This window comes from Plectropomus leopardus, chromosome 10 (assembly GCF_008729295.1).
Source record: "Plectropomus leopardus isolate mb chromosome 10, YSFRI_Pleo_2.0, whole genome shotgun sequence".
Classification (NCBI taxonomy): Eukaryota; Metazoa; Chordata; class Actinopteri; order Perciformes; family Serranidae; genus Plectropomus; species Plectropomus leopardus.
In genome coordinates this window covers 8,328,759-8,348,131 of record NC_056472.1, presented here as the reverse complement: position 1 = coordinate 8,348,131, position 19,373 = coordinate 8,328,759, and the positions used below count along the sequence as shown (strand labels likewise).

At 39.3% G+C, this 19,373-nt stretch overlaps 1 protein-coding gene across 2 annotated transcripts in view; it reads right to left on the bottom strand.

The window, feature by feature from the left end:
- Positions 1-4,266: 4,266 nt before the first annotated feature.
- Positions 4,267-19,373, bottom strand: part of ube2f (ubiquitin-conjugating enzyme E2F (putative)) — a 52,700-nt gene continuing 37,593 nt past the window's right edge. For both annotated transcript variants that reach the window (XM_042494619.1, XM_042494618.1), the window contains one exon: positions 4,267-8,065. In XM_042494619.1, coding sequence (XP_042350553.1) covers positions 8,015-8,065 — 51 coding nt within the window. In that variant the 3' untranslated portion in view covers positions 4,267-8,014. The remainder of the gene's footprint in view (positions 8,066-19,373) is intronic.

The window sequence follows — 19,373 nt, the reverse complement described above, 5'->3', positions numbered from 1 at the left end:
CTCTTCATCCCCTAGTAGCACAGAGTGCAGGAGTGGAGGCGATAGTTATGAATAAGTTAGTTTAGTCTCCCTTACTCATTGATCCTTTCTCCAACCCAGGTTTGGGCAGGCTAGAATCTACAGCCCTGACCATGACTTTGAAATACCAGCAGCCTAACTATGCTGTATATTGACAAATCCAAGGTGCTGTCCGTGGTGCTGAAGCAGCAGAAGAATTTATCATTTTTTTCAGTCTTGCCTTTCTGTCAGTTCTGTCAATAATAATCTCTAAACTTTATGTGTGTACATCATCCTTTCAGTGGAAATCTGTCAAATTTAATAAACCACAACAACAAAACCATAATTATAAATTTACAATATTGATCGCATTATTTTGATTTAATTTCCAGATGAGATTATATGAAGAAATTACTAAGGAGATGACTTATAACATTTTTTTTTTTTTTTTTAAAGGCGTAGGCTAGATGATCTTAAGTACTGTTAATCACAGTGAGATGTTTGGTAATTACACCAGTTCACTGTATAAGACCTGTGGTAGATTCTGCAGTAAAGGAGAATCTGGGCCATTTTATTGGATTGAATCAGCTTTTGTGGTTCACATATCTCACCACTCACCGTAGAATATTTATATTCTAAAGACATATTAGGATTTGTTTTGATGTACTTTCCAAAGATAACATTCCAATTTACTCTGTATGTCACTTGTGCTATGTATTTTTGTTTTTCAAGGGTATCTCGTCTAAAACTCTAATTCGGGGAAGGAATAAACTCACTCTAAGAAAAAAATCTATTTTTAGATTCACAGCAGCTACACATTGAATTTCATAACTAACAGAAACACATACAACACACATTTGAATTCAGGCTTCGAAATGATCTTCTTTTACCAATCGCACAGCTCCCAGGCTACAGCAATGTTGACTGCAGTCAATTTGTGTGACAAATGGCCCGTCATTTAAACCCATTAATCTCTTCCCTAATGTGGCTGGCAGGTGTGCTGTCAACAGGAACTCTGTAGGGACACGATTTTTGCAGCGCCTCATTATTTTTTCACCCCATCACCCAGGGCTGTTAATGGAAGTGAAAATATGTACTTTAAGATAATTGAGGCTAGTTAAACAGGTCAGTGTGTATTTTGGCTCAGCAGGTAGGCGTGTTACAACCTGAACATCCCAAGAACTGATTTAAAGCATTCGACCATCTCATTACCTGTATCTGTCAGCTGTCATTGCGCACACACACACACACACACACACACACACACACAGAGAGGACATACATTGGTAAGTATAGCCACAGGGCCAGTGTACAGTGTGATTGTGTTTCCTCCAACACCAGGCGTAATATGGGCTGTGTGAGTGACTGGCAGATGCTGGCATTGTGTGTGTGTGTGAGTGTGTGTGTTTCTCAGCTAAGTCAAATGGGTGAATGGCTGACAGTTGTCACATGGAGTTAGATATTGTGTGCATGCATGTGGATGTAACCTTCTCATTGAACCGGACGAATTCATGAGCTCAAATTTCACTTGCTCTGAATAGATTTCCAGCAGTCTGAGATGTGCCTGGCCAATTACAACCATTGATCAGATATGGGGCATGTTTGAGACAAAGGCAGTAAAGAGGAGCATGGATGAAAACAATCATGACAGCTGGAGCAGATGTGGAACTGAAGCTGTTATTGCTTCACTATTATACGAACTGGATGGTATATTTTAGCTAAAAAAGAAAAGGGCAATCAATTGCAAGAAAAAGAAAGTGTTTGCTTAACTCCAGACAGGATCTGGCAAAAGTTTAATATGCCAGTTCATAATATACCAGCTCAAATCTTCACGCTGCAATCTTTTCACATTTTTTTCTGTCACGCAGAGATCATTTTTTCCCGCCCGAACGTACTGCCAGTCAGTTGTACCACTTTGCTGTGATTGGCCATGTACATCAGGCAGACATGGTTACCGGCTGCTGAGCACTAAGACAATGTTAATGACCAAATAACAATGCCCCTTGTAAATGGAAAAGGAACTGAGAGGGTTCCAGATAAATTCACATTGGTGATTTGGTCTGCTGATATCACAATAGATTTACCCCACTCCTGGTCAGGTATACCTCACTTCATGGTTGGTGTGTAGCATAACTGAAGGCCTAAGAGAAAGTCCAGTTATTAGAATTATTAATCAAAACTGATTATTCAAATTGGGCGCCAGACAAGCAATCACATCTGTCAAAAATTACAACTTATATTACTCAGGGGTGCTGTTTGTAGTGTGGGCCTTACCTGCCCCACACTACAAACACAAACAAGCAAGTGAAATGCAGTTCAATCAACTTATTTAGTCAATTCACAATTTCCAGGTCCGCCAGTAAACACATAACCAAATTTCATTCTCATCAAACTCATTTTCTCTATTCATAAAATCATAATGTCCCGGAGAGTCTCTGTGAGTGCTTTTAACAAAAGTTCATGATAGTGTTTATGTGTGTGTGTACGTGTGTATTGAGAGAGAGTCCGGGTTTGACTGAAACAGGCAATGGGAATTATGGGTTTGGAAAGGGGAAAAAGAGATTCTTCTGGAAGAGAGGGCCAGTTTATTGAAGGACTGTGATTTGGGTGTGAAAAGACATGGAGATTTAGAGGAGAGCCTTCACCAGCATGGCCACCATTCTACTGAGCACATCCAACATCTGATTCTGTAGAACATTATTCAACCCATGGACAGGCATCACCAGAGCAAAAAAAGGAAATAAAAAATGATCAAACCCGCTCTTAGATGATTTCCAGCACTGTTGCATCAACATTTTCAGCTCCGCTCTGCATTCCCCTGCTCCACTACGATTATAACCACAGCAATGGATTACTTTAAGGGTCACAAAATTCAAGAAGATCCTCAATAAAGGAATAAACTCACCTCAAGGAGCTTCATAAAGAGAATCAAGGTGCTTGTGCTGATTTAAAAAAAAAAAAAATCAATTGGGATTTCAAAATGCTTTTCTTTGGCTTAAAAAGTCCTGATGCCACTTTCCTCCACACTGGCTCTGCCCTCTTCACAGACACTACACAGGTGTAAGCAGTCAGTGATTATCTGCTTCTCCTCAGTTTTAACCACAGCTCACCTTCACAGTCACACCCACTACTGTGGCCCCACACCCACAGCTCTGCTCTGACCAAATCCTCCTCTACACAAAAAAGGAGCAGCCTGGAGTGGACAGAAGTGTATTGCTAGAAACAGCATGCAGGCAACACAAGATACACATGGATATCTGAAGAGGATAGATTTATTAGTCATTTTTTAAAACAAAGTTTAAAAAACAAAAATAAAAAAAAAGACCAAATAGTACCAACAGAAACAGAAAACACTGAATAAATGAATAAATAAACAAATAAATAAATAAATAAATAAGGTATACTTACTTAAAAAAAATTCTGGAGCTTTTAGACACATCTCATGGTCTCCAGCAGCGGAGTGTGTTTGCTCAGATGTCAGTGACCAGATGAAAAGTCAGGGGATCCTCACATCAGTTAGAATTCAGCATCTGGGATCCATCCACATGTTGGTCTTGGAGTCACACTGCTAACATGACAGAAACAAACGCTGTTTAACAAAAAGGATAATATAATCTTCATAAATTTGCACTTTTAATGTCCTTACCCTGAGACAAAAAACAGAGAGAGGAAGCTGGTAAGTGGGTGTGCCAAGTGGTTTTAGTTTGCTGCTGCATTCAGTAAATAAATCCATTAAGTCCTCATGCAGCAGGTGTCCATCCTCCATAATCCCCATCTTTAGGGACTCTCGGTCAAACAAGCAATTTGAAGACGTTACTTTAACTTTACAGGGTTCATTCACATTTTATCAATACCTTTCCATGACTTCTCTATGACTTTAAGGCAATTTTCCAAGACCATAACAGTTTCTTATCGGTTCTTTTTGCATATATATATATTTTATATATATATATATATATATATATATATATATATATATATATATATGCTTTTTAAAATATATTTTTTAAAAAATTAAGAACTGAATATCTAAATATAACTTAGGAACTGTTGATTAGTTATGAGAAGGAAGGGGGCTGTGCAAAAAAAAACATAACCATCCAATCCATAACTTTTTCAGTTTTTTTCATGACCAAAGGAACCCTGGCTTTAAGATGAGGCTTTTTAAATACCTGAATGATATTATATCAAATGTCTATTGGAGAAAATAACTGATTAGTAATGAGTAAATAATCATTCTAACATAATTAATACAACAAGACGCATTTGTTTCATTTATATTCTCTTTAATATATCTTAAAAAATGGATATACAATCTGAGAAAGAAAAGGTTGAGGAGTTGAAGAAGAACAGATTGTTAATCTTCTCCCCTGGCCCAAAGATGGAGTTAGCCCAAGCAGAGACATTTCCCAATAGCATCCTGGGAAAAAAAAAATACACTGCTAACTGCCAAACTAAAGGACATATGACAAGTCCGAGTATTAGTAAGGCTAGCTTAAATACAGCGTATTGGGCTGCCATATCCTGGAGGCAACTACTACCATGACAATTAACCGTCATAGTGATTACACAGGATGGCTTCATATTAACAGGCAGTTGCATCAGCCGTCACGGTTTGAGTGGACCAACGCCATGCTGGAAAACACCATGGAGCGCCCACATTCACATTTACCTTCAATGGACCTGGTAATTGTCATATTCTCAGGGCCTTTATTTCAGCAGAAGCCAGTGTCATCTGTTGTTCTGTGTACTTTCGCTTAGAAATCAATGATTATTTGAGCTGTTGTACCCTGGGCCAGAAAAACAAAAAGAAATGAGGAGCAGGGGAACCAGAGCATGCTAACAAGTCAAATCATTTCAACACATCATACTTTAAACTGCCCACACACACATGCGCCCACACACACGCGCTCAGCAAGCACATAATTTCAATCTTTACACGCGCGCACACACACACACACACACACACACACACACCTCTGACATAAAATTTCACTCTTCAGCAACTCCATTTTTGACATCCTTAGTAAATGCACCACCGGCAGATTACATAGACTTTGCCTCATGCAGACGTGTGAACACAAAGCTGAATGGAGTGAGTTGATGCTCAGAGATATGACTTAATCTGGAGGCACATTGCTAGCCAGGACCAAGCAAAACACACATACACACACACACACACACACACACAGATGCAGACCACACCCTCACTGGCTAACTGAGTAACAGCCTCTTTTTCACTCACAAAATGAAAACGCCAAAATCCACACTGGCAGTGGAATAGCAGCACCTCCATTACATCACCATCAAGCTAATTAGCTAACAAGTGAGCTAGCGAGCATTGCAGCAAGCTAATTCATTGGTAGGCATGGCAGCAAGTATGAGCAACTTGTCTTCCAAATTTGTCCAGATCATAAACTGTATATAAATATGGACAACAAGACAGCTCTCAAAAGTGAAACCAAACCATCTCTATCGCACCCTGGTGGCTGGCTGCAGTACAGGTCATAAACCCCACCCTCTCCATGTGGCAGATGGGACATAGGCCAAAACTAAATACTGAAAGTGTAAATCATAAATATTTTTCCCAAAGATGATTTCTGTCATTTTAGGTAGTTTTTATCATGCTACTTTATGTTCAGGTGTTAATTTTTCTTATCAGTTTGGATTTAATTACTTGTTTGATGTGATTTTTCATCATGATTGACACTTGTGTGTGCCAATTGGTGTGCTCGAGATCAAAAACGCTGCTCGTGATTGGTCGGATGGGTGTATGGGCAGAATCTCTGTATTTCAGAGATCAGCACTGCGCAGAAAAGGCCCCAAAGAAGTGTCTCAGACTTCACAAACTAACTTTTGTAGTGGCCCAACAGTCTAATTACAACTCTCGAGATTCACACATGACGCCATTGGGTCCAAAAAGACTTTCTCCCAATGACAATGGGTAAAAGATAGGTGGGTACATTTTCTTGAGTGTCACAACCTCCTCATTTCATCATTGGGATTTGATCCATTTGGTCAGATAAAATTTGAACTGGTATTTTATCCCCTTTCAAGTTAGTGAAGCACTAAACCAAAGGTTGATGGCTCAGCAGGCAAAAGTCTGTAGTGCCCTTGTTCTATGGGCCCAATGATGCAGCCATCTGGCACAGACAAACAGCTTTATTGGCTTCATGCTGAGCAGCTATCATAAGAATGAACTGGACCTCGTCCCCAACGCTGTATCCAGGTCTCTTAATACATCCATGGCACAGACTCTTGCTTCAATTGACTTCGGCAGCGGTCATATCCAGGATGTTTTGGCTTCAGTTTTGTACAGTGGGAGTAAGTACAAATATGCTGTCCATCTTTTTATACAGTCTACAATCCTGAGAGCAAGAAGGGCAACACCTCCAGTGCTCAGATTAAATGAGAGTCCTTTGCTCCGAGTAGAAACCTCTCACTCATTAGCTAGCTAGCTAGTAAGATCACTTGCTAGCTTGATATCTAACTGCCTTTATCCAAACGCATTCAGACAATGAAAACATACAGTCCATACAGACACAAAGACAAAGACAGAATGGAGCTCTGTCCTTTAAGAAAGACACACCCTTCATGTTAGCTTGGGAAATCTTCCACAGTGAGAGTGCTTGTATGCAGTCATGAAGTCTCGGTGCAGTGAATTGGGGCTATTTTTTCCGTACTAACAATGATATGAAACAATAATGTAATGTATCTTTGGGCTTTAAGGGTGTTTTAAGGTGTTTACATCCATGTATAAACTCACTGAAAAGCTCTATGAATAGCTCAGGGGAGCTGCAGACACTAGTAACAATTTTCTGTAGTTTCATCATCACTAAGCGCTACAATTCCTACACTTGTTTTTTTTTGTAATGAAATTTAATCTGGATCCTTTAAACTCGTTGTTTCATTTCACTGTGAAGTACAGAAAGCTAGCACACAACAAAAATGTTTCACTGTCACAGTACTTTCTGATTGCACTGAAGTATGAAGGAACCTCTTTATCTTTGATGAAAAAAGGTACATCTTGTGTGTGTGTGTGTGTGTGTGTGTGTGTGTGTGTGTGTGTGTGTGTGTGTGTGAGAGAGATAAATGAGAGAGAATGATGGAACAAAGACAGAAAAGGACAGGGACGAAGGAGAAGCACAGAGGAGAGGTGACGGTGAACAGTACAATACATTTGGCTGCAGTTTTAGTAGTCGTACTTTGTCCCACTGGAGCTGAACACGCAAGAGAAGTCTGGATGTGAGTAGTGTGTGTGTGTGTGTGTGTAAATGCAGGGAGAATGACAGAGGGACAATGTGGTCATTCACATGCTGTCTAGTAGGGCTGGGGGCTTTCCAACTTGAGTGCGTGTGAATAATAGACATGTATAGTATGTATGAGTTTATCTTTTACTACAAGATGTAACAGTATGTGACACAATGTGTGTGTGTGTGTGTGTGTGTGTGTGTGTGTATGTTTGTGAACTCACATGCATTTTCTCTTTAGCGACACAAACATAGCAGGCACTGGAACAGAGAACTGATAGCAACAGATATTCTTCCACTTGAATTTTTTTTTAACAGCTGAACGTAACTTCCTTTCAATTTTTTGTGAGTCATCACATCAACTTCACTAGTTGTTGCCACGGCTCATTTTCCGACACACTCAGGGACACCTCGAGGGAGGCTGCGTCATTCAGTGACCTTGTCACAATGAACAGACATTGTGGTCATCGTAACACTCAAACAATTTAGCATAATTAAAGCAGATTTTTCTTTTGTATGCAAGTCTTTCCTCAAACGCGTTTTTTTTTTTTTTTTTTTTTTGTTCCTGCAATGTGTAGTTTATTGCAATTGGGTGAACAGCAGAGCATGGATGGGGCTGTGGAGGACAGTGGTAAGAGTCCGAGAGTCAGCTGTTGATTCACACATGTGATGGGGGGGGTTGTTGGCCAAGTTAAGCAGAGGCAAGGTAGCAAGGTAGAGCAGTTTGGTTGGTTGGTGCAGGCTGATGCAGGTAGCTGATGCTTCTATCATCTGGCGTAGTGCTTGATGTAATCTTGAACTTTATTCCGGAAATCCTCCTGGATTGGAGACAGGGAAAGGTGAAGAGTTAGATAGACGGCCAGACATTCGACATTTGTAGAAGCTAGACACGCACAAAATGACTCACAAACATGAAATGTCACACGCCCTCCTCAGCCAATCTAAAGTACTCTCCCTGGGTGATAGTGTGTGAGTGGGCTGGGGGCTGTTTTTGTCTCTGCAGGGCTTTAGACCACCACCATTTAGTCAAATTTTGCAGCCACAGAGCAAAAGTGTGACTTGCAAATATTATAAATACATAAATTGGGGAGCTCATAGTTTGTTTTCCAGCTCACACTGCAAAGGAACTGCATCAACTGTTAAAACGAGCAAAAACAATAACTTCCTGCCCGAGACAAGCTAGGTGCTTCAGAATAAAAACACCAGTGTTTCCACTTATTTCATTACAGCAGTACTTTATTTGATTTAATTATATAAAAGTAGTTACTTCATTCAACTTTATTGTAACTGCAGTTTGTTTAATATTGCAGTATTTTAGAAGTCTACACTAGTTTAAAATAGATTTTAAAATTTTAAGTTACAAATCGGTATTGCAATATGGCCTTAAAAATATTGCAATATTATTTTTAGGTCAAATTGCCTTGCTGACTATAACATGCTGCACTAGCTGGCTCCTCAGTTAGTTGTGTGCTCTGTCTGTACTGTATATACTTAACATAAGCTCAGTGAAAGAAGTGAAGTTAAATGAGCACAGGGTCGGGGACCGTCGGGGCCCGTCAGGCTCGCACACACCTGTACCATAACCTGGCACATAGAGGCTGAGAGTGAGGTGGTACTTGATGGAAATCTCCCCATCTGTAACATCACACTCTTTTTCAACAATAATCTTATCAAAATGTCGCAATAAACTTGAGCAAAGCCAACAGAAAATAAAAGGCAAGACATTTACAATACAGAACATTAAAATGTAAGCACCTCTGAATGGAAAGCACTTTGAAATGTGTCACCAAAGCTCACTGAGTCAGTGGGGCGCCTGACTAAAATGACTTCTTGTACTTAACTTATTTTCTTAAAAAATTTACCAGGTTCACCAGTTACCAGTTAATGGGTGTCAGGCTATTGAAAGCAAAATCAGCTGAAACTGACATCCCTAAGAAAGTGTATTTAATTTTGGGACTTCCATACATTAATTACACCATTTAGTTAGTTGATGTAATCATAAATAACCTGCTTGTTACACACACTTAAAAGAAACTCCAGACAAAAGTAATTTCATTTTGAATTTCTGCACATTTTGCATCATCTCTCTCTCTCACTTTTTTTTTTTTTTTTTGCATTTTGATTCAGAATATCTCATCCAGTGCAGACATCTCGTGTAAAAGAGAAACAAAAACACTTATTTATGATTTATGATGTCTATCATTCAAGTTGACTTTCCTTGGTTAAAGCCCTTCTGGTGATGTGTGCCTCCTCCACCCCTTTCCATGTTTATTCCCCCTCTTAATCATATCCCTCCTGGTTGCGCTTGGCGTCTTTCCATCCCCACCCACCACCCATCCCTCCATCCTGTGACCACCCATCTGTCACTCCTCTGTCCGATCCCTCCTTGTTACATCTCCCCTGCGCGCCCTCTGTGTGACCTGTCCTTCCTCTCCTGGCAGCCCTCTTGTGTTTTCTTGGAACATTTTGTTGGTTTAGCTGCTTGTGTCATCCTCCTCATACTTCACTCAATCTGTTCTTCAACACATCAGGCAGAATGCATTACAGTACATGCACAATATCATGGATTTGATCAAAGCACGTGGATTTACTAATTTGGGCTGCAGCAGCTTTCCTCTCTAAAAGGATTTTCTTTATTCTTTCTACAAGAAAGTGCATGGCTTAGCAAAACTGCATGACACACTGTAAATTATAGAAGCCGTAGTAATTAGTTGCATACTATCTACAGCAGAGGGGACAATCTTTTCTGGGATTAATGAGGGTGCAGTCTGTATTGCTGCAGCAGCATCAATGTACCCGTGGTCATGTCAGATATGTCTAAACCATGACTTTCACACCAAAAACCACTGAAAATTCATATAGCATCTGAATATGGGGCCTTGATCAATGGTTTCAGCACACTTTGTCCAATCAAAATCTAATCAGAAACTAAAATTACAGCTTTGTGGATGCCTCTATGCACAAGTCAAGCTGCAGCTGCAATTTACATCCATGTCTGTGAAGAGGATCGATACAATCAGTACAGCTTCAAAGTGGCCACCAAAGATTAGTAGGGATGTCCCTGTCGGAACGGAAGGATCAATATCGGTCCCAATCGGTGCATTTTTTAAAATCGATCACGATTAGCTATTTTAACCCAATCCTTCCAATCCTGTTTACGTCACACAGGTGTTGTTTATGTTGAGAACGGTTACTTTTATTATAATACTACACCAAGTGGATTTGACTACAATTTGTAAAGACATTTTAGTTTGTATATTTTTTATTGCTTTTATTTTATGAAGGAAAAAAATGCTGCACTAAGTGAAATTGTGATATGAGCTATATAAAAATATTTTTAGTTTGTTTGCTTTGTTATTTTATTTAAAAAAATATTAAAAACCCTTAGGAACTGCAGACATTTTTTCTCACATTGCATTGCAGAGCCATTTAACTATCTATTATTTTTGTCAAATCTGAAAAACAAAAAAAATCCTTTACAGTATTTTTGAGATATTTCATTCACAAGAATGAGACAGTTGAAGTCACAGTGACCTTGACCTCTGAATGGAATCAGTTCATCCTTGAGTCCAAGTGGACATTTGTGCCAAATTAAAAAAAAAATACCTCAAGACATTCTTGAGATATTGTGTTCACAAGAATATGATGGGCAGACAGACAACCTGAAAACATAACACATCCGACACTAATGATAATTTAGTGAACAATAGTGTTTTTAGCATGTACATATTTAGACTGTAAGGCATCTAATTTTACTTGCTTCCCACATTTCAATTTACAATTCACTTCATATTTTATTTAACTAATTTATTTGTGGCCTAATTAAAGTAGCGCTGCATGTGAGAGATGTCATACTATGGTTTGTGCTTTGCACCCTCCTTTCTCAGTCCACCCCCTCTCAGCCCCCCTCTCTTGTCTTGTTTTTTTTTTTACTTATTACCCACATCGCCCATTCATCAGCAGAGAGTCTGGGCTATTAAATGGCGTGCCTCGCTGTCCAACATGAAATTTCACATACAAGTGTCCCACAGTGACATCAGAGCAGTGATTTACGCCACAGCTCCATCGGTCAGTTAGTCACGCACGCACTGCTGGGGCTTCTGTGTGTGAGTGAATGACAGAACGTGAGAAAAAACCTCCAGTCAGAGGAAAGAGAAAGAAAGATGGAGAGAGAAGGGGTGGCTGGGGGGTCAGGGTGTGTGTGTGTGTGTGTGTGTGTGTGTAAACGGGGATGATAGACAGGAATGCTGAAAAGCTGCCAGCGACAAAAACATCAGCAGTGATGACAGCAGTTTGAGTATCTGTCCACAGCAGGATGATGGATCGGCCTTACTGCTGCTGAGGGGTCTTTCCCTCGAGGCCCTGTTCTAATGCCACAAGTGCAGCGGCCAGCACAAAGCCATGTTTTTTAGACTGTGTGGGTATCTCCACGTGCACATGCTGTGTTGGTTTATTTAGGTGCAGAGGCAATATGTGTAAAAATACTAGGCTTAACAAATGAGGAAACAATTTGTTAAGAAAAAAGGCTTTACATCAGAATTATATTCTACAACTGGAATCTCACAGATGTTTAAGCCTCTAAAATCTGATCTGACGCAGTTTGAGGTCGGTGATTCAAATAATTCAATAATGTTTCGAACTTTAAGCTCAGGAGCAAGCCGCATAATCCTAGCTGTGAGCAAACTGCAAAGTAGCAAGGTGAAAGTCAAATATTGTCAAACATTTTCATATTAGAGCCCTCTAAGTAATGAACAGATGATGTGAAATGGATTGTACCGTGCTGAATTCTTAAGAACTAAAAGAACCATGCCCTAATGAACTCAAGCTTTCCAAAGTGCCCCAAGGCAGAATCCCTTTACTAAATCTAAACTGAAAATAAGATTAAGAGTCTACAGCCTTGCTGGCAGCAGCATGCTGATGCACTAACTAAAAAAAAAGCAGATGTTACAAATGACATTTACTAATTATCCCCCAGGCCCCAAGGAACAGTGCTGAGCTTAGAGGCCAAATTTGACTAAAATACCTTTCCCGAATCAGATTCTAAATTGTATTGTGAAAGAAAAGTCTGTACATCAGTGGATACATTTTTTGAGCAGTACAACCTCCATGAAATGACAAAGATTAGATACCTTTATCACCGTTCAAGTTATCAGAGGGCTGAACCAGGAGAAAGCCACTTGGCTGGCAAAGGTTTATAGTGTGCTTACTTTATGAGCCAAACAATGCAGAAAATCTGGGTCACTTTATATCTGCTCTGAAAGTTGAACTATTTTGGCTTGATGCTTCACTGTGCAATTTAAAAACTATGCCTCACCTCCTACGCTGTATCCAACTCTCTTTATACATCCACTATTAGCTCTAAACACAGCTGAGTCCTGTGGGACTTTCGTGAGTTGTGCTTTTTCATCATAAACCAAAGTACTGGACAGTTCCAAACATGGGATGGTATGGCATTTTAAACTAATTATGACTGTAGATGAAAAGTTAAAGGACATCTGAACCAAATTTGATGTAAATCTATCAGATAGCTGCTGAGATAATTTACTTGAAAAGTGAAAACTTTGACATGTTGGTTGCACCAGAGGAAAAGTCAGAAGATCACCAAAGTCACTAGGATTCATCTTTTTGATAATAAATAAAGTTTAATTCAACGAAGAGTTGAGACAGACAAACAGACAGACCAACACTGCCATCCCTGGAACCAAAGTTGCACTCAAACCTGTATAAATGTGAATGTGAATTTCAATGTAAATATCAATACTAGACTTGTACCTTTTATATTGTTATATTTTATATTTTATATTTGTATCTTCTATTTTATCTGTTTTCTTTTTTTCTATATTTATGTTGCACCAAACCACCAGAACAAATTCCTCGTATTGTGTTAACTATACCTGGCAATAAATCTTTTCTGATTCTGATTCTGATTCTGATTCTGATTCTGATGCTGCTAGCATGGCGAAAAAGCTCACATACAAAAGCTATTTCACACTTCACACTTGTAATGCTTGTCGATTCCGTAAATCCCGATGGCACATTCTGCACTATGATAAACTCTAATGCTAGCTTGCATCTACATGCAGTTGAAGTGGCAGTGTCAAATTTCCATTTTTAGAAATGAGCAGCTCATTTTGACTTACAGTAAGCAAGCATCACAAAAAAATAAGTTATAAGGGAATATATGTTGTATATATGTGTCATCCTCCTCATACTTCACTCAATCTGTATATATGTGATATATGTTGTATACCAGAAACTTCTTTTGTGGCTTTTGGTACAAAACACCCTGTGTCCACCTGTCTGTCTCAAGTTGTGTTGTATAAAATAAACACTATTTGTAAATATGAAATATTGGTCTGTTTGTCACTGCTTATCCACCTGCCTGTCTTTCTGGCTATTTTTGTCTGCCCAGCTGACTCTGTGAGTAATGTAAATGTTTGTGGGGAAATACACAGTAATCACAGACTACAGCAGACCCACACACACACACACACACACACACACACACACACAGCATGCCACAGTGAGCCATTTAGCGCTGAAAACGGAGGAATAGAAGGTTTGCAGGGTGCACAGACACCAGAGAGGGAGTGAAGTTAAACAAACACAGCGGGGAGAGTCTTATGTAATGTGAAGATTAGGCATTCCCCAATTAGACCGCATCGACTTGAAGGGAAGAGCAAACACACTGACAGACAGAGAACACACAGAATTTAGTTATAAATTGGGTTTAAACCAGCCCCAATTAAGATGTCCACCTAAGAACTGACTCTTAGAAAAAAATACAGTTCCTGATGAATATATATAAAAAAATCTAATTGAAATATCACCTGTAAATTCAAGGATGACTTTAAAAAAATAAATAGTCTTCTCACACAAATTTATGATAAAAAAAAACACATTAACATACATTTACCTACTTTTTTTTTTTTTTTAAACTTTGTCCCACCCTCTCTCTGTTGCAGAAGAAAACTGGCTGAGACTGCAAATTACTTTGGCGTTCATTAGCCTGAAGACTCCAAGCAAACTCTGCAGTCGATTAAAAACTTTGTTAGGCAACAGCTTACTTTTTTTTGGCTCTATTTCACCCGCGGAAGGCAATTAGCTCTCCTCTCCTCCAGCGATCTGTGCAGGTACTCAAAATATGTACCAGCATCTGAGGGAAGGGGGATGCAAATTAAACCCTGTGGGTGCAAACGGTTACTTTAAAATCTGCTAAAAGTTGATAACTAAGCAACGGAAAGCCCCTGGATGAATAAGGTAAACAGATTGCAAAGGGAAGGATGAAGGGGAGAGGAGAGGTGTGAATGGGGAAAGGAAGAAAGGGAATAAAGAGGAGAGGCATGACAAGGGAGGCCAGGAGAATACTCAACAGTCTCCAGATGGTTTTGAGAATTCTGTTAATTTAGCAAAAATGTCGAAGCCCAGTCACGTCTGAGTGCGGTCCAGAAGAGTGTTTCTACCTTGAAGAGGTGTGGGTTTCATGTAAGTGAACTCCAGTGTGGTCTTCTAAGGTCGGCAGCATAAGTCAGAGCTTTTTACTCCACACTTAAAAGTTCAATGATTGAGCACGTCACATTACGACTTTATTTTCATCACATCCAACACTAATGATGAAGAAACTAAAAGGAGTGCTTGGGATGATTCACGGCATAATGGTTGAGATTATCCAGACCAAATACTTAGGAACTGTGTTTCTTAACAGACTTAGATTTCAGGTAAATACAGATGGCTTTGTGAAAAAAAGGCTCAGCTGTGTCTAAACTGTTTCACAAAATAAACTCTTTAATTCATTTATTAAAAGTACTTGGATGTTTTTATTTATTGTGTTTACAACCCTTCGTTACGTCCTCCTGATTGCAATACACTTTTTGTCCTCTGGCGTCATTCTGACCCCGCCCTTATTTGACTGATATTTGAAGCATTATGTATAAATTGTCAATCAATTCTGTGTTACACTTTTAGTATTACTTCAGTCCAACCCATTACCACACATTGTCCCTTCATTTTGGAATTCAGGGCCAACATACCTTCTTTACATAAGTATAAAAAACATATTCTGATGGCAAAAGATTTCATTTGGGGTCAGAATGACCCCATGACAACACAAGGGTTAAGACAACAATAACTGAATAACCTAAGCTTTGAAATGACTGGAAAAAGACAACATCTTGGCACAGTTAAATTGATCAAGTAAGATTTTCAATGATCCGCCGTTGTTCATTTTTCCTGTCCTAGACCATAGGAATATCACATATTCATTTTGAAAACGGGCATAGTTCCCCTTTCAGTTGCTCTGCAGTTTTATAATAAATCCACAATATTTTTGGAAGTACTTGCTAAAAGCTTCTAGCATTCTTCAGCATATTATGTCACTCAATGAGTTCTTCAATTCCGTCCCCTAGTCCAAGTTATGATGGACAAAACAAAGCCTGATGCATTAAATTTTGTCTATCAACAGCGATATATCTCTAACTAACGGTATAACAGGAAGTGAGCTACCATCAGATGATAGCACAGCTGAGATGAAATCCCAGACATGAGCCTGAAGGATACAGATAATTACTGTGACGCATAAACCCTCAACAATAGAGATTCAATGACTGTCTCAAGCACACTTCAGCAGTGTGGATTCTTGCTGAGGCAGAGCCGTAACGAAAGGTCGATCTTTGACTCAAATATATAACAGCAGGCTGGAGACAGAATGAGAGGAAGTTGTTGTGACAGGGAGTTGAGAAGTGCCTCACCTTCCCCCTTATTTGCATTGCTCCCTGTCACAATTTGCATAGCCAATGGCATGTCCCCAGTCTTTCCAGGAGATTTAAATTTGAATTGCACTCCACCTCATGGAGAGTTGGTGAGTGTATTTTGGTGCAGTCCAGGTTTTGGCTCACCATTTCTCTATTTAATTGGCAGGTACTGGACGACAATAAGTCAAGACAGATAACTTTAAATGAATCAATAGTCACAGAATATTCCAACAATTTCTGTCTTTCACAGACTACTAAAGTCAACTGCCTGGTAAGCCAGCAGCTCCATCCTCGACCCAAAGGTTGAGTAGCTGCTATCACACTAACAGAAGTGAGACGGACAGACAGTGGCAGAGAGCGGAGCTGCCAGACTCCCCTCTGTACGCCAATTCTGCCCCAACATTGTTGCTCTCACTGCCTCACTGCCACTTTGACACTAAAGTGACAGAGCAGGTACACCCCATTATGAGGTGACTGGAGCTGCATTTGACTGCACTATTTATATGTTGACATTGCTAGATAAGATATATTCTATCATTTGCATTATTGCACTGAAACAAAAATGCATATATAATACTAAAGGACTGAAACATTAAGCCCTTGAAACCTGAACAAAATGGCTTAATTTCTTTCAAACACATAGGCAGATGGCAAAGAGCAACTTGAGAAGAAAGTATGTAAATATTAACAACATATATATATATATGTAATAAGGAAAATAAAATTACCTGAAAAATGACCCAAAAAAAAGAAAAAGTAAAACAAAAACAAACAAACAAACAAGGAAATGACCTGAAAAAAGTGCTTAAAAAAGTAGAATAATATTTTTTAACATTATTGAAAGTTGAAAGAAAACAAACCAGTTTGCTCACAGTTCAAAGGTTTAAATACTTATGTAAGGTGTCTGAAAGCAGCACAATAAAAAGTGATGTGGCTCAAGGTTTCAAAGGGTTAATAATGCCTTGACAGACATTTACACAGATTGGCATCTGATCATCATCACTGTCTTACTCAATATAAAAAAAAGAAATACAGAGTCAGATGTGTGAGGTAAACTAGAATAAGCATGCAAAAATAAATTCACTCTGACAAACAGTTAAAAATAAAACATATTGATAATAAGTGAACACTGTTGTTTCTGTCTTCAATCAATATCTCATGTGACTCAATCTAATGTCTTGTCTTTACTGGGTACTCTAATGAGACCCTACAGAGACAGAGCGCTCACTGCTCAGGGCACACAGCTAATATCGGGGACAGAAGCCAGATCAGGCTGCAGCAAATGGTGTGTGTGTATGTGTGTGCGTGTACTCGCATGCTTGACATGATTGGCTATCGACCGGAGAGGCTAAGCCACTTGAGATACCTGAGGAAGCTGGAGTGTGATCAGATCAGAGAGAGAGAAAAAGAGAAAGAAACAGGTCTTGTACATTAATGAGTATCGATCCATGCATGGATGTCCATGTCGAGAATTAAGAGAGGGTGATGCATGAACTCTGCAGCTTAGTCACACACCACCCAAGGTGTCAAATGCTCTGTGCTTAAGTAGCTGTTAATATCACAGTATAGTATACAAAAATAAATAAATAAATAAAACCTATTGCACTACAATAAACTAGCAACAAAATGATATTACTTTACTGTAGACATCTGAATTCTTCTGCTTTCTGGCAGTTTATCTTTTAGCTATTTGATATATGAATAATGACATGTGATCATGCTGCTGGGTGGTGTATTAAAGGGTAAAAGTCTACTCACTTTGGTTCACAGTTTTAAATTTTCAACCGGGGACTCAGATATTCTGACTTCCCATGGAGTTGAAATGAAATGTGACATGAGTTCACACGACTGTTACGCCAAAAAAAACAAACAAAAAAAACACTACAACCACCATATTCGAGCAAGTACTGCTTCAACCTACGTCAAATGAGACCTTTCTAGTGTGCTGAGGTGAACGATTAAAATCTGAACCTAGACGACACCATCTAGTTTAAATGCGGTTGTCAATATCAATCAATATGAGTATCCCTGAAACATTTCACAGCTCAGAATTCATCAGCAGTCTTCATAAAGCTTCAAACATAAGCACTGAGGGGGTCACACAGACAAAGAGGGTTGCTTTGAAATAATCTCTGGCCAGTCAGAAGATGTAGTCTGACTTCAGCCAATCAGTCTGCGATGTCAGGTAATCTTTCAAAACACTCACTGGTACAAATATAATGCTGGGACTTCAAACTATCCCAAGACAGTTCCCTAATTCTGTTTTGTTGTCATACTGTGTTTGTAATACAGGAGTCTGTTCATGTGCACTAACAAAATATCCACTAACACCAAACAGTGGTGCAATACAACAGTCACAACCTAACTTTCTACACGTAACACACACACACACAGAGGTACTAAATTGCCCATGAGGATGGTCCCTTTCAGCCACTTTAACCAGCAAATGTGTTCAGAGAGCGGGAGGAGTTCCACTTCAAACACCTCACCACACACATCCACATTTACATTCATATGAGTGCTGACACACACACAGACACACACACAGACACACAGACACACACACACACACACACACACACACACACACACACACACACACACACACACACACACACTCCCACAGCTTCACCCACTCGCTGCTGAAGTAGACTACAGCAGGCTGTGACTCAGTGGGAGTGGGTCATGGATGGATGGCTTTGTGTTTTCAGTTGTTGGGACTCCAGAGAGCCAGAGCGGCACAGTGAAGCAGCGCCAAAACTTCCAAGTAAAAATAACGCTAATTGCTTTAACAACATGTCCTCCTTTAATTTGCACGTTGATTAGTTTCTGAAAATGAAGTAGTATTGGTTAGATCATCAATTAAGTATTGAGAAGATTCAGGTTCAGTATTTATGTGTTTAGCATATTTTAGATGGATTTGTGAGGATGCTGCATTCTGTACATTAACAGCTGTTGATTAGGTACATTATTGGTACACTACCTGCCCTGTTGACTTTGGATGCTATAAAGCTGCAAACATCAACCAAAGCTTTCCATCCAGCCCGCAGATTATTATTATTTAATTCAGAGATATTAGGAGGTAAAACATGCATTATAGTATTTAGGATATGTAGTATTTTTTTCTTCCTATACTGAAGCAACCTTCAGAACAATTGAGACAGAAATCATTTTAAAATTGAGTAAAATATGTCCGTATGACTTGCAGGTACTAAATCCATTTACTAGTTCATTATTAGCGGCAGCTTAACAATTCTGCTTTTCCATCCTGCCAAATCCAATTGCTTTTCTCTTCATACCAGATAGACCATCACTTTATACTTGGGATTAATCCTTCTCCTATCTTATGCTCATTCTCAACAGCCTGTTTCATCAG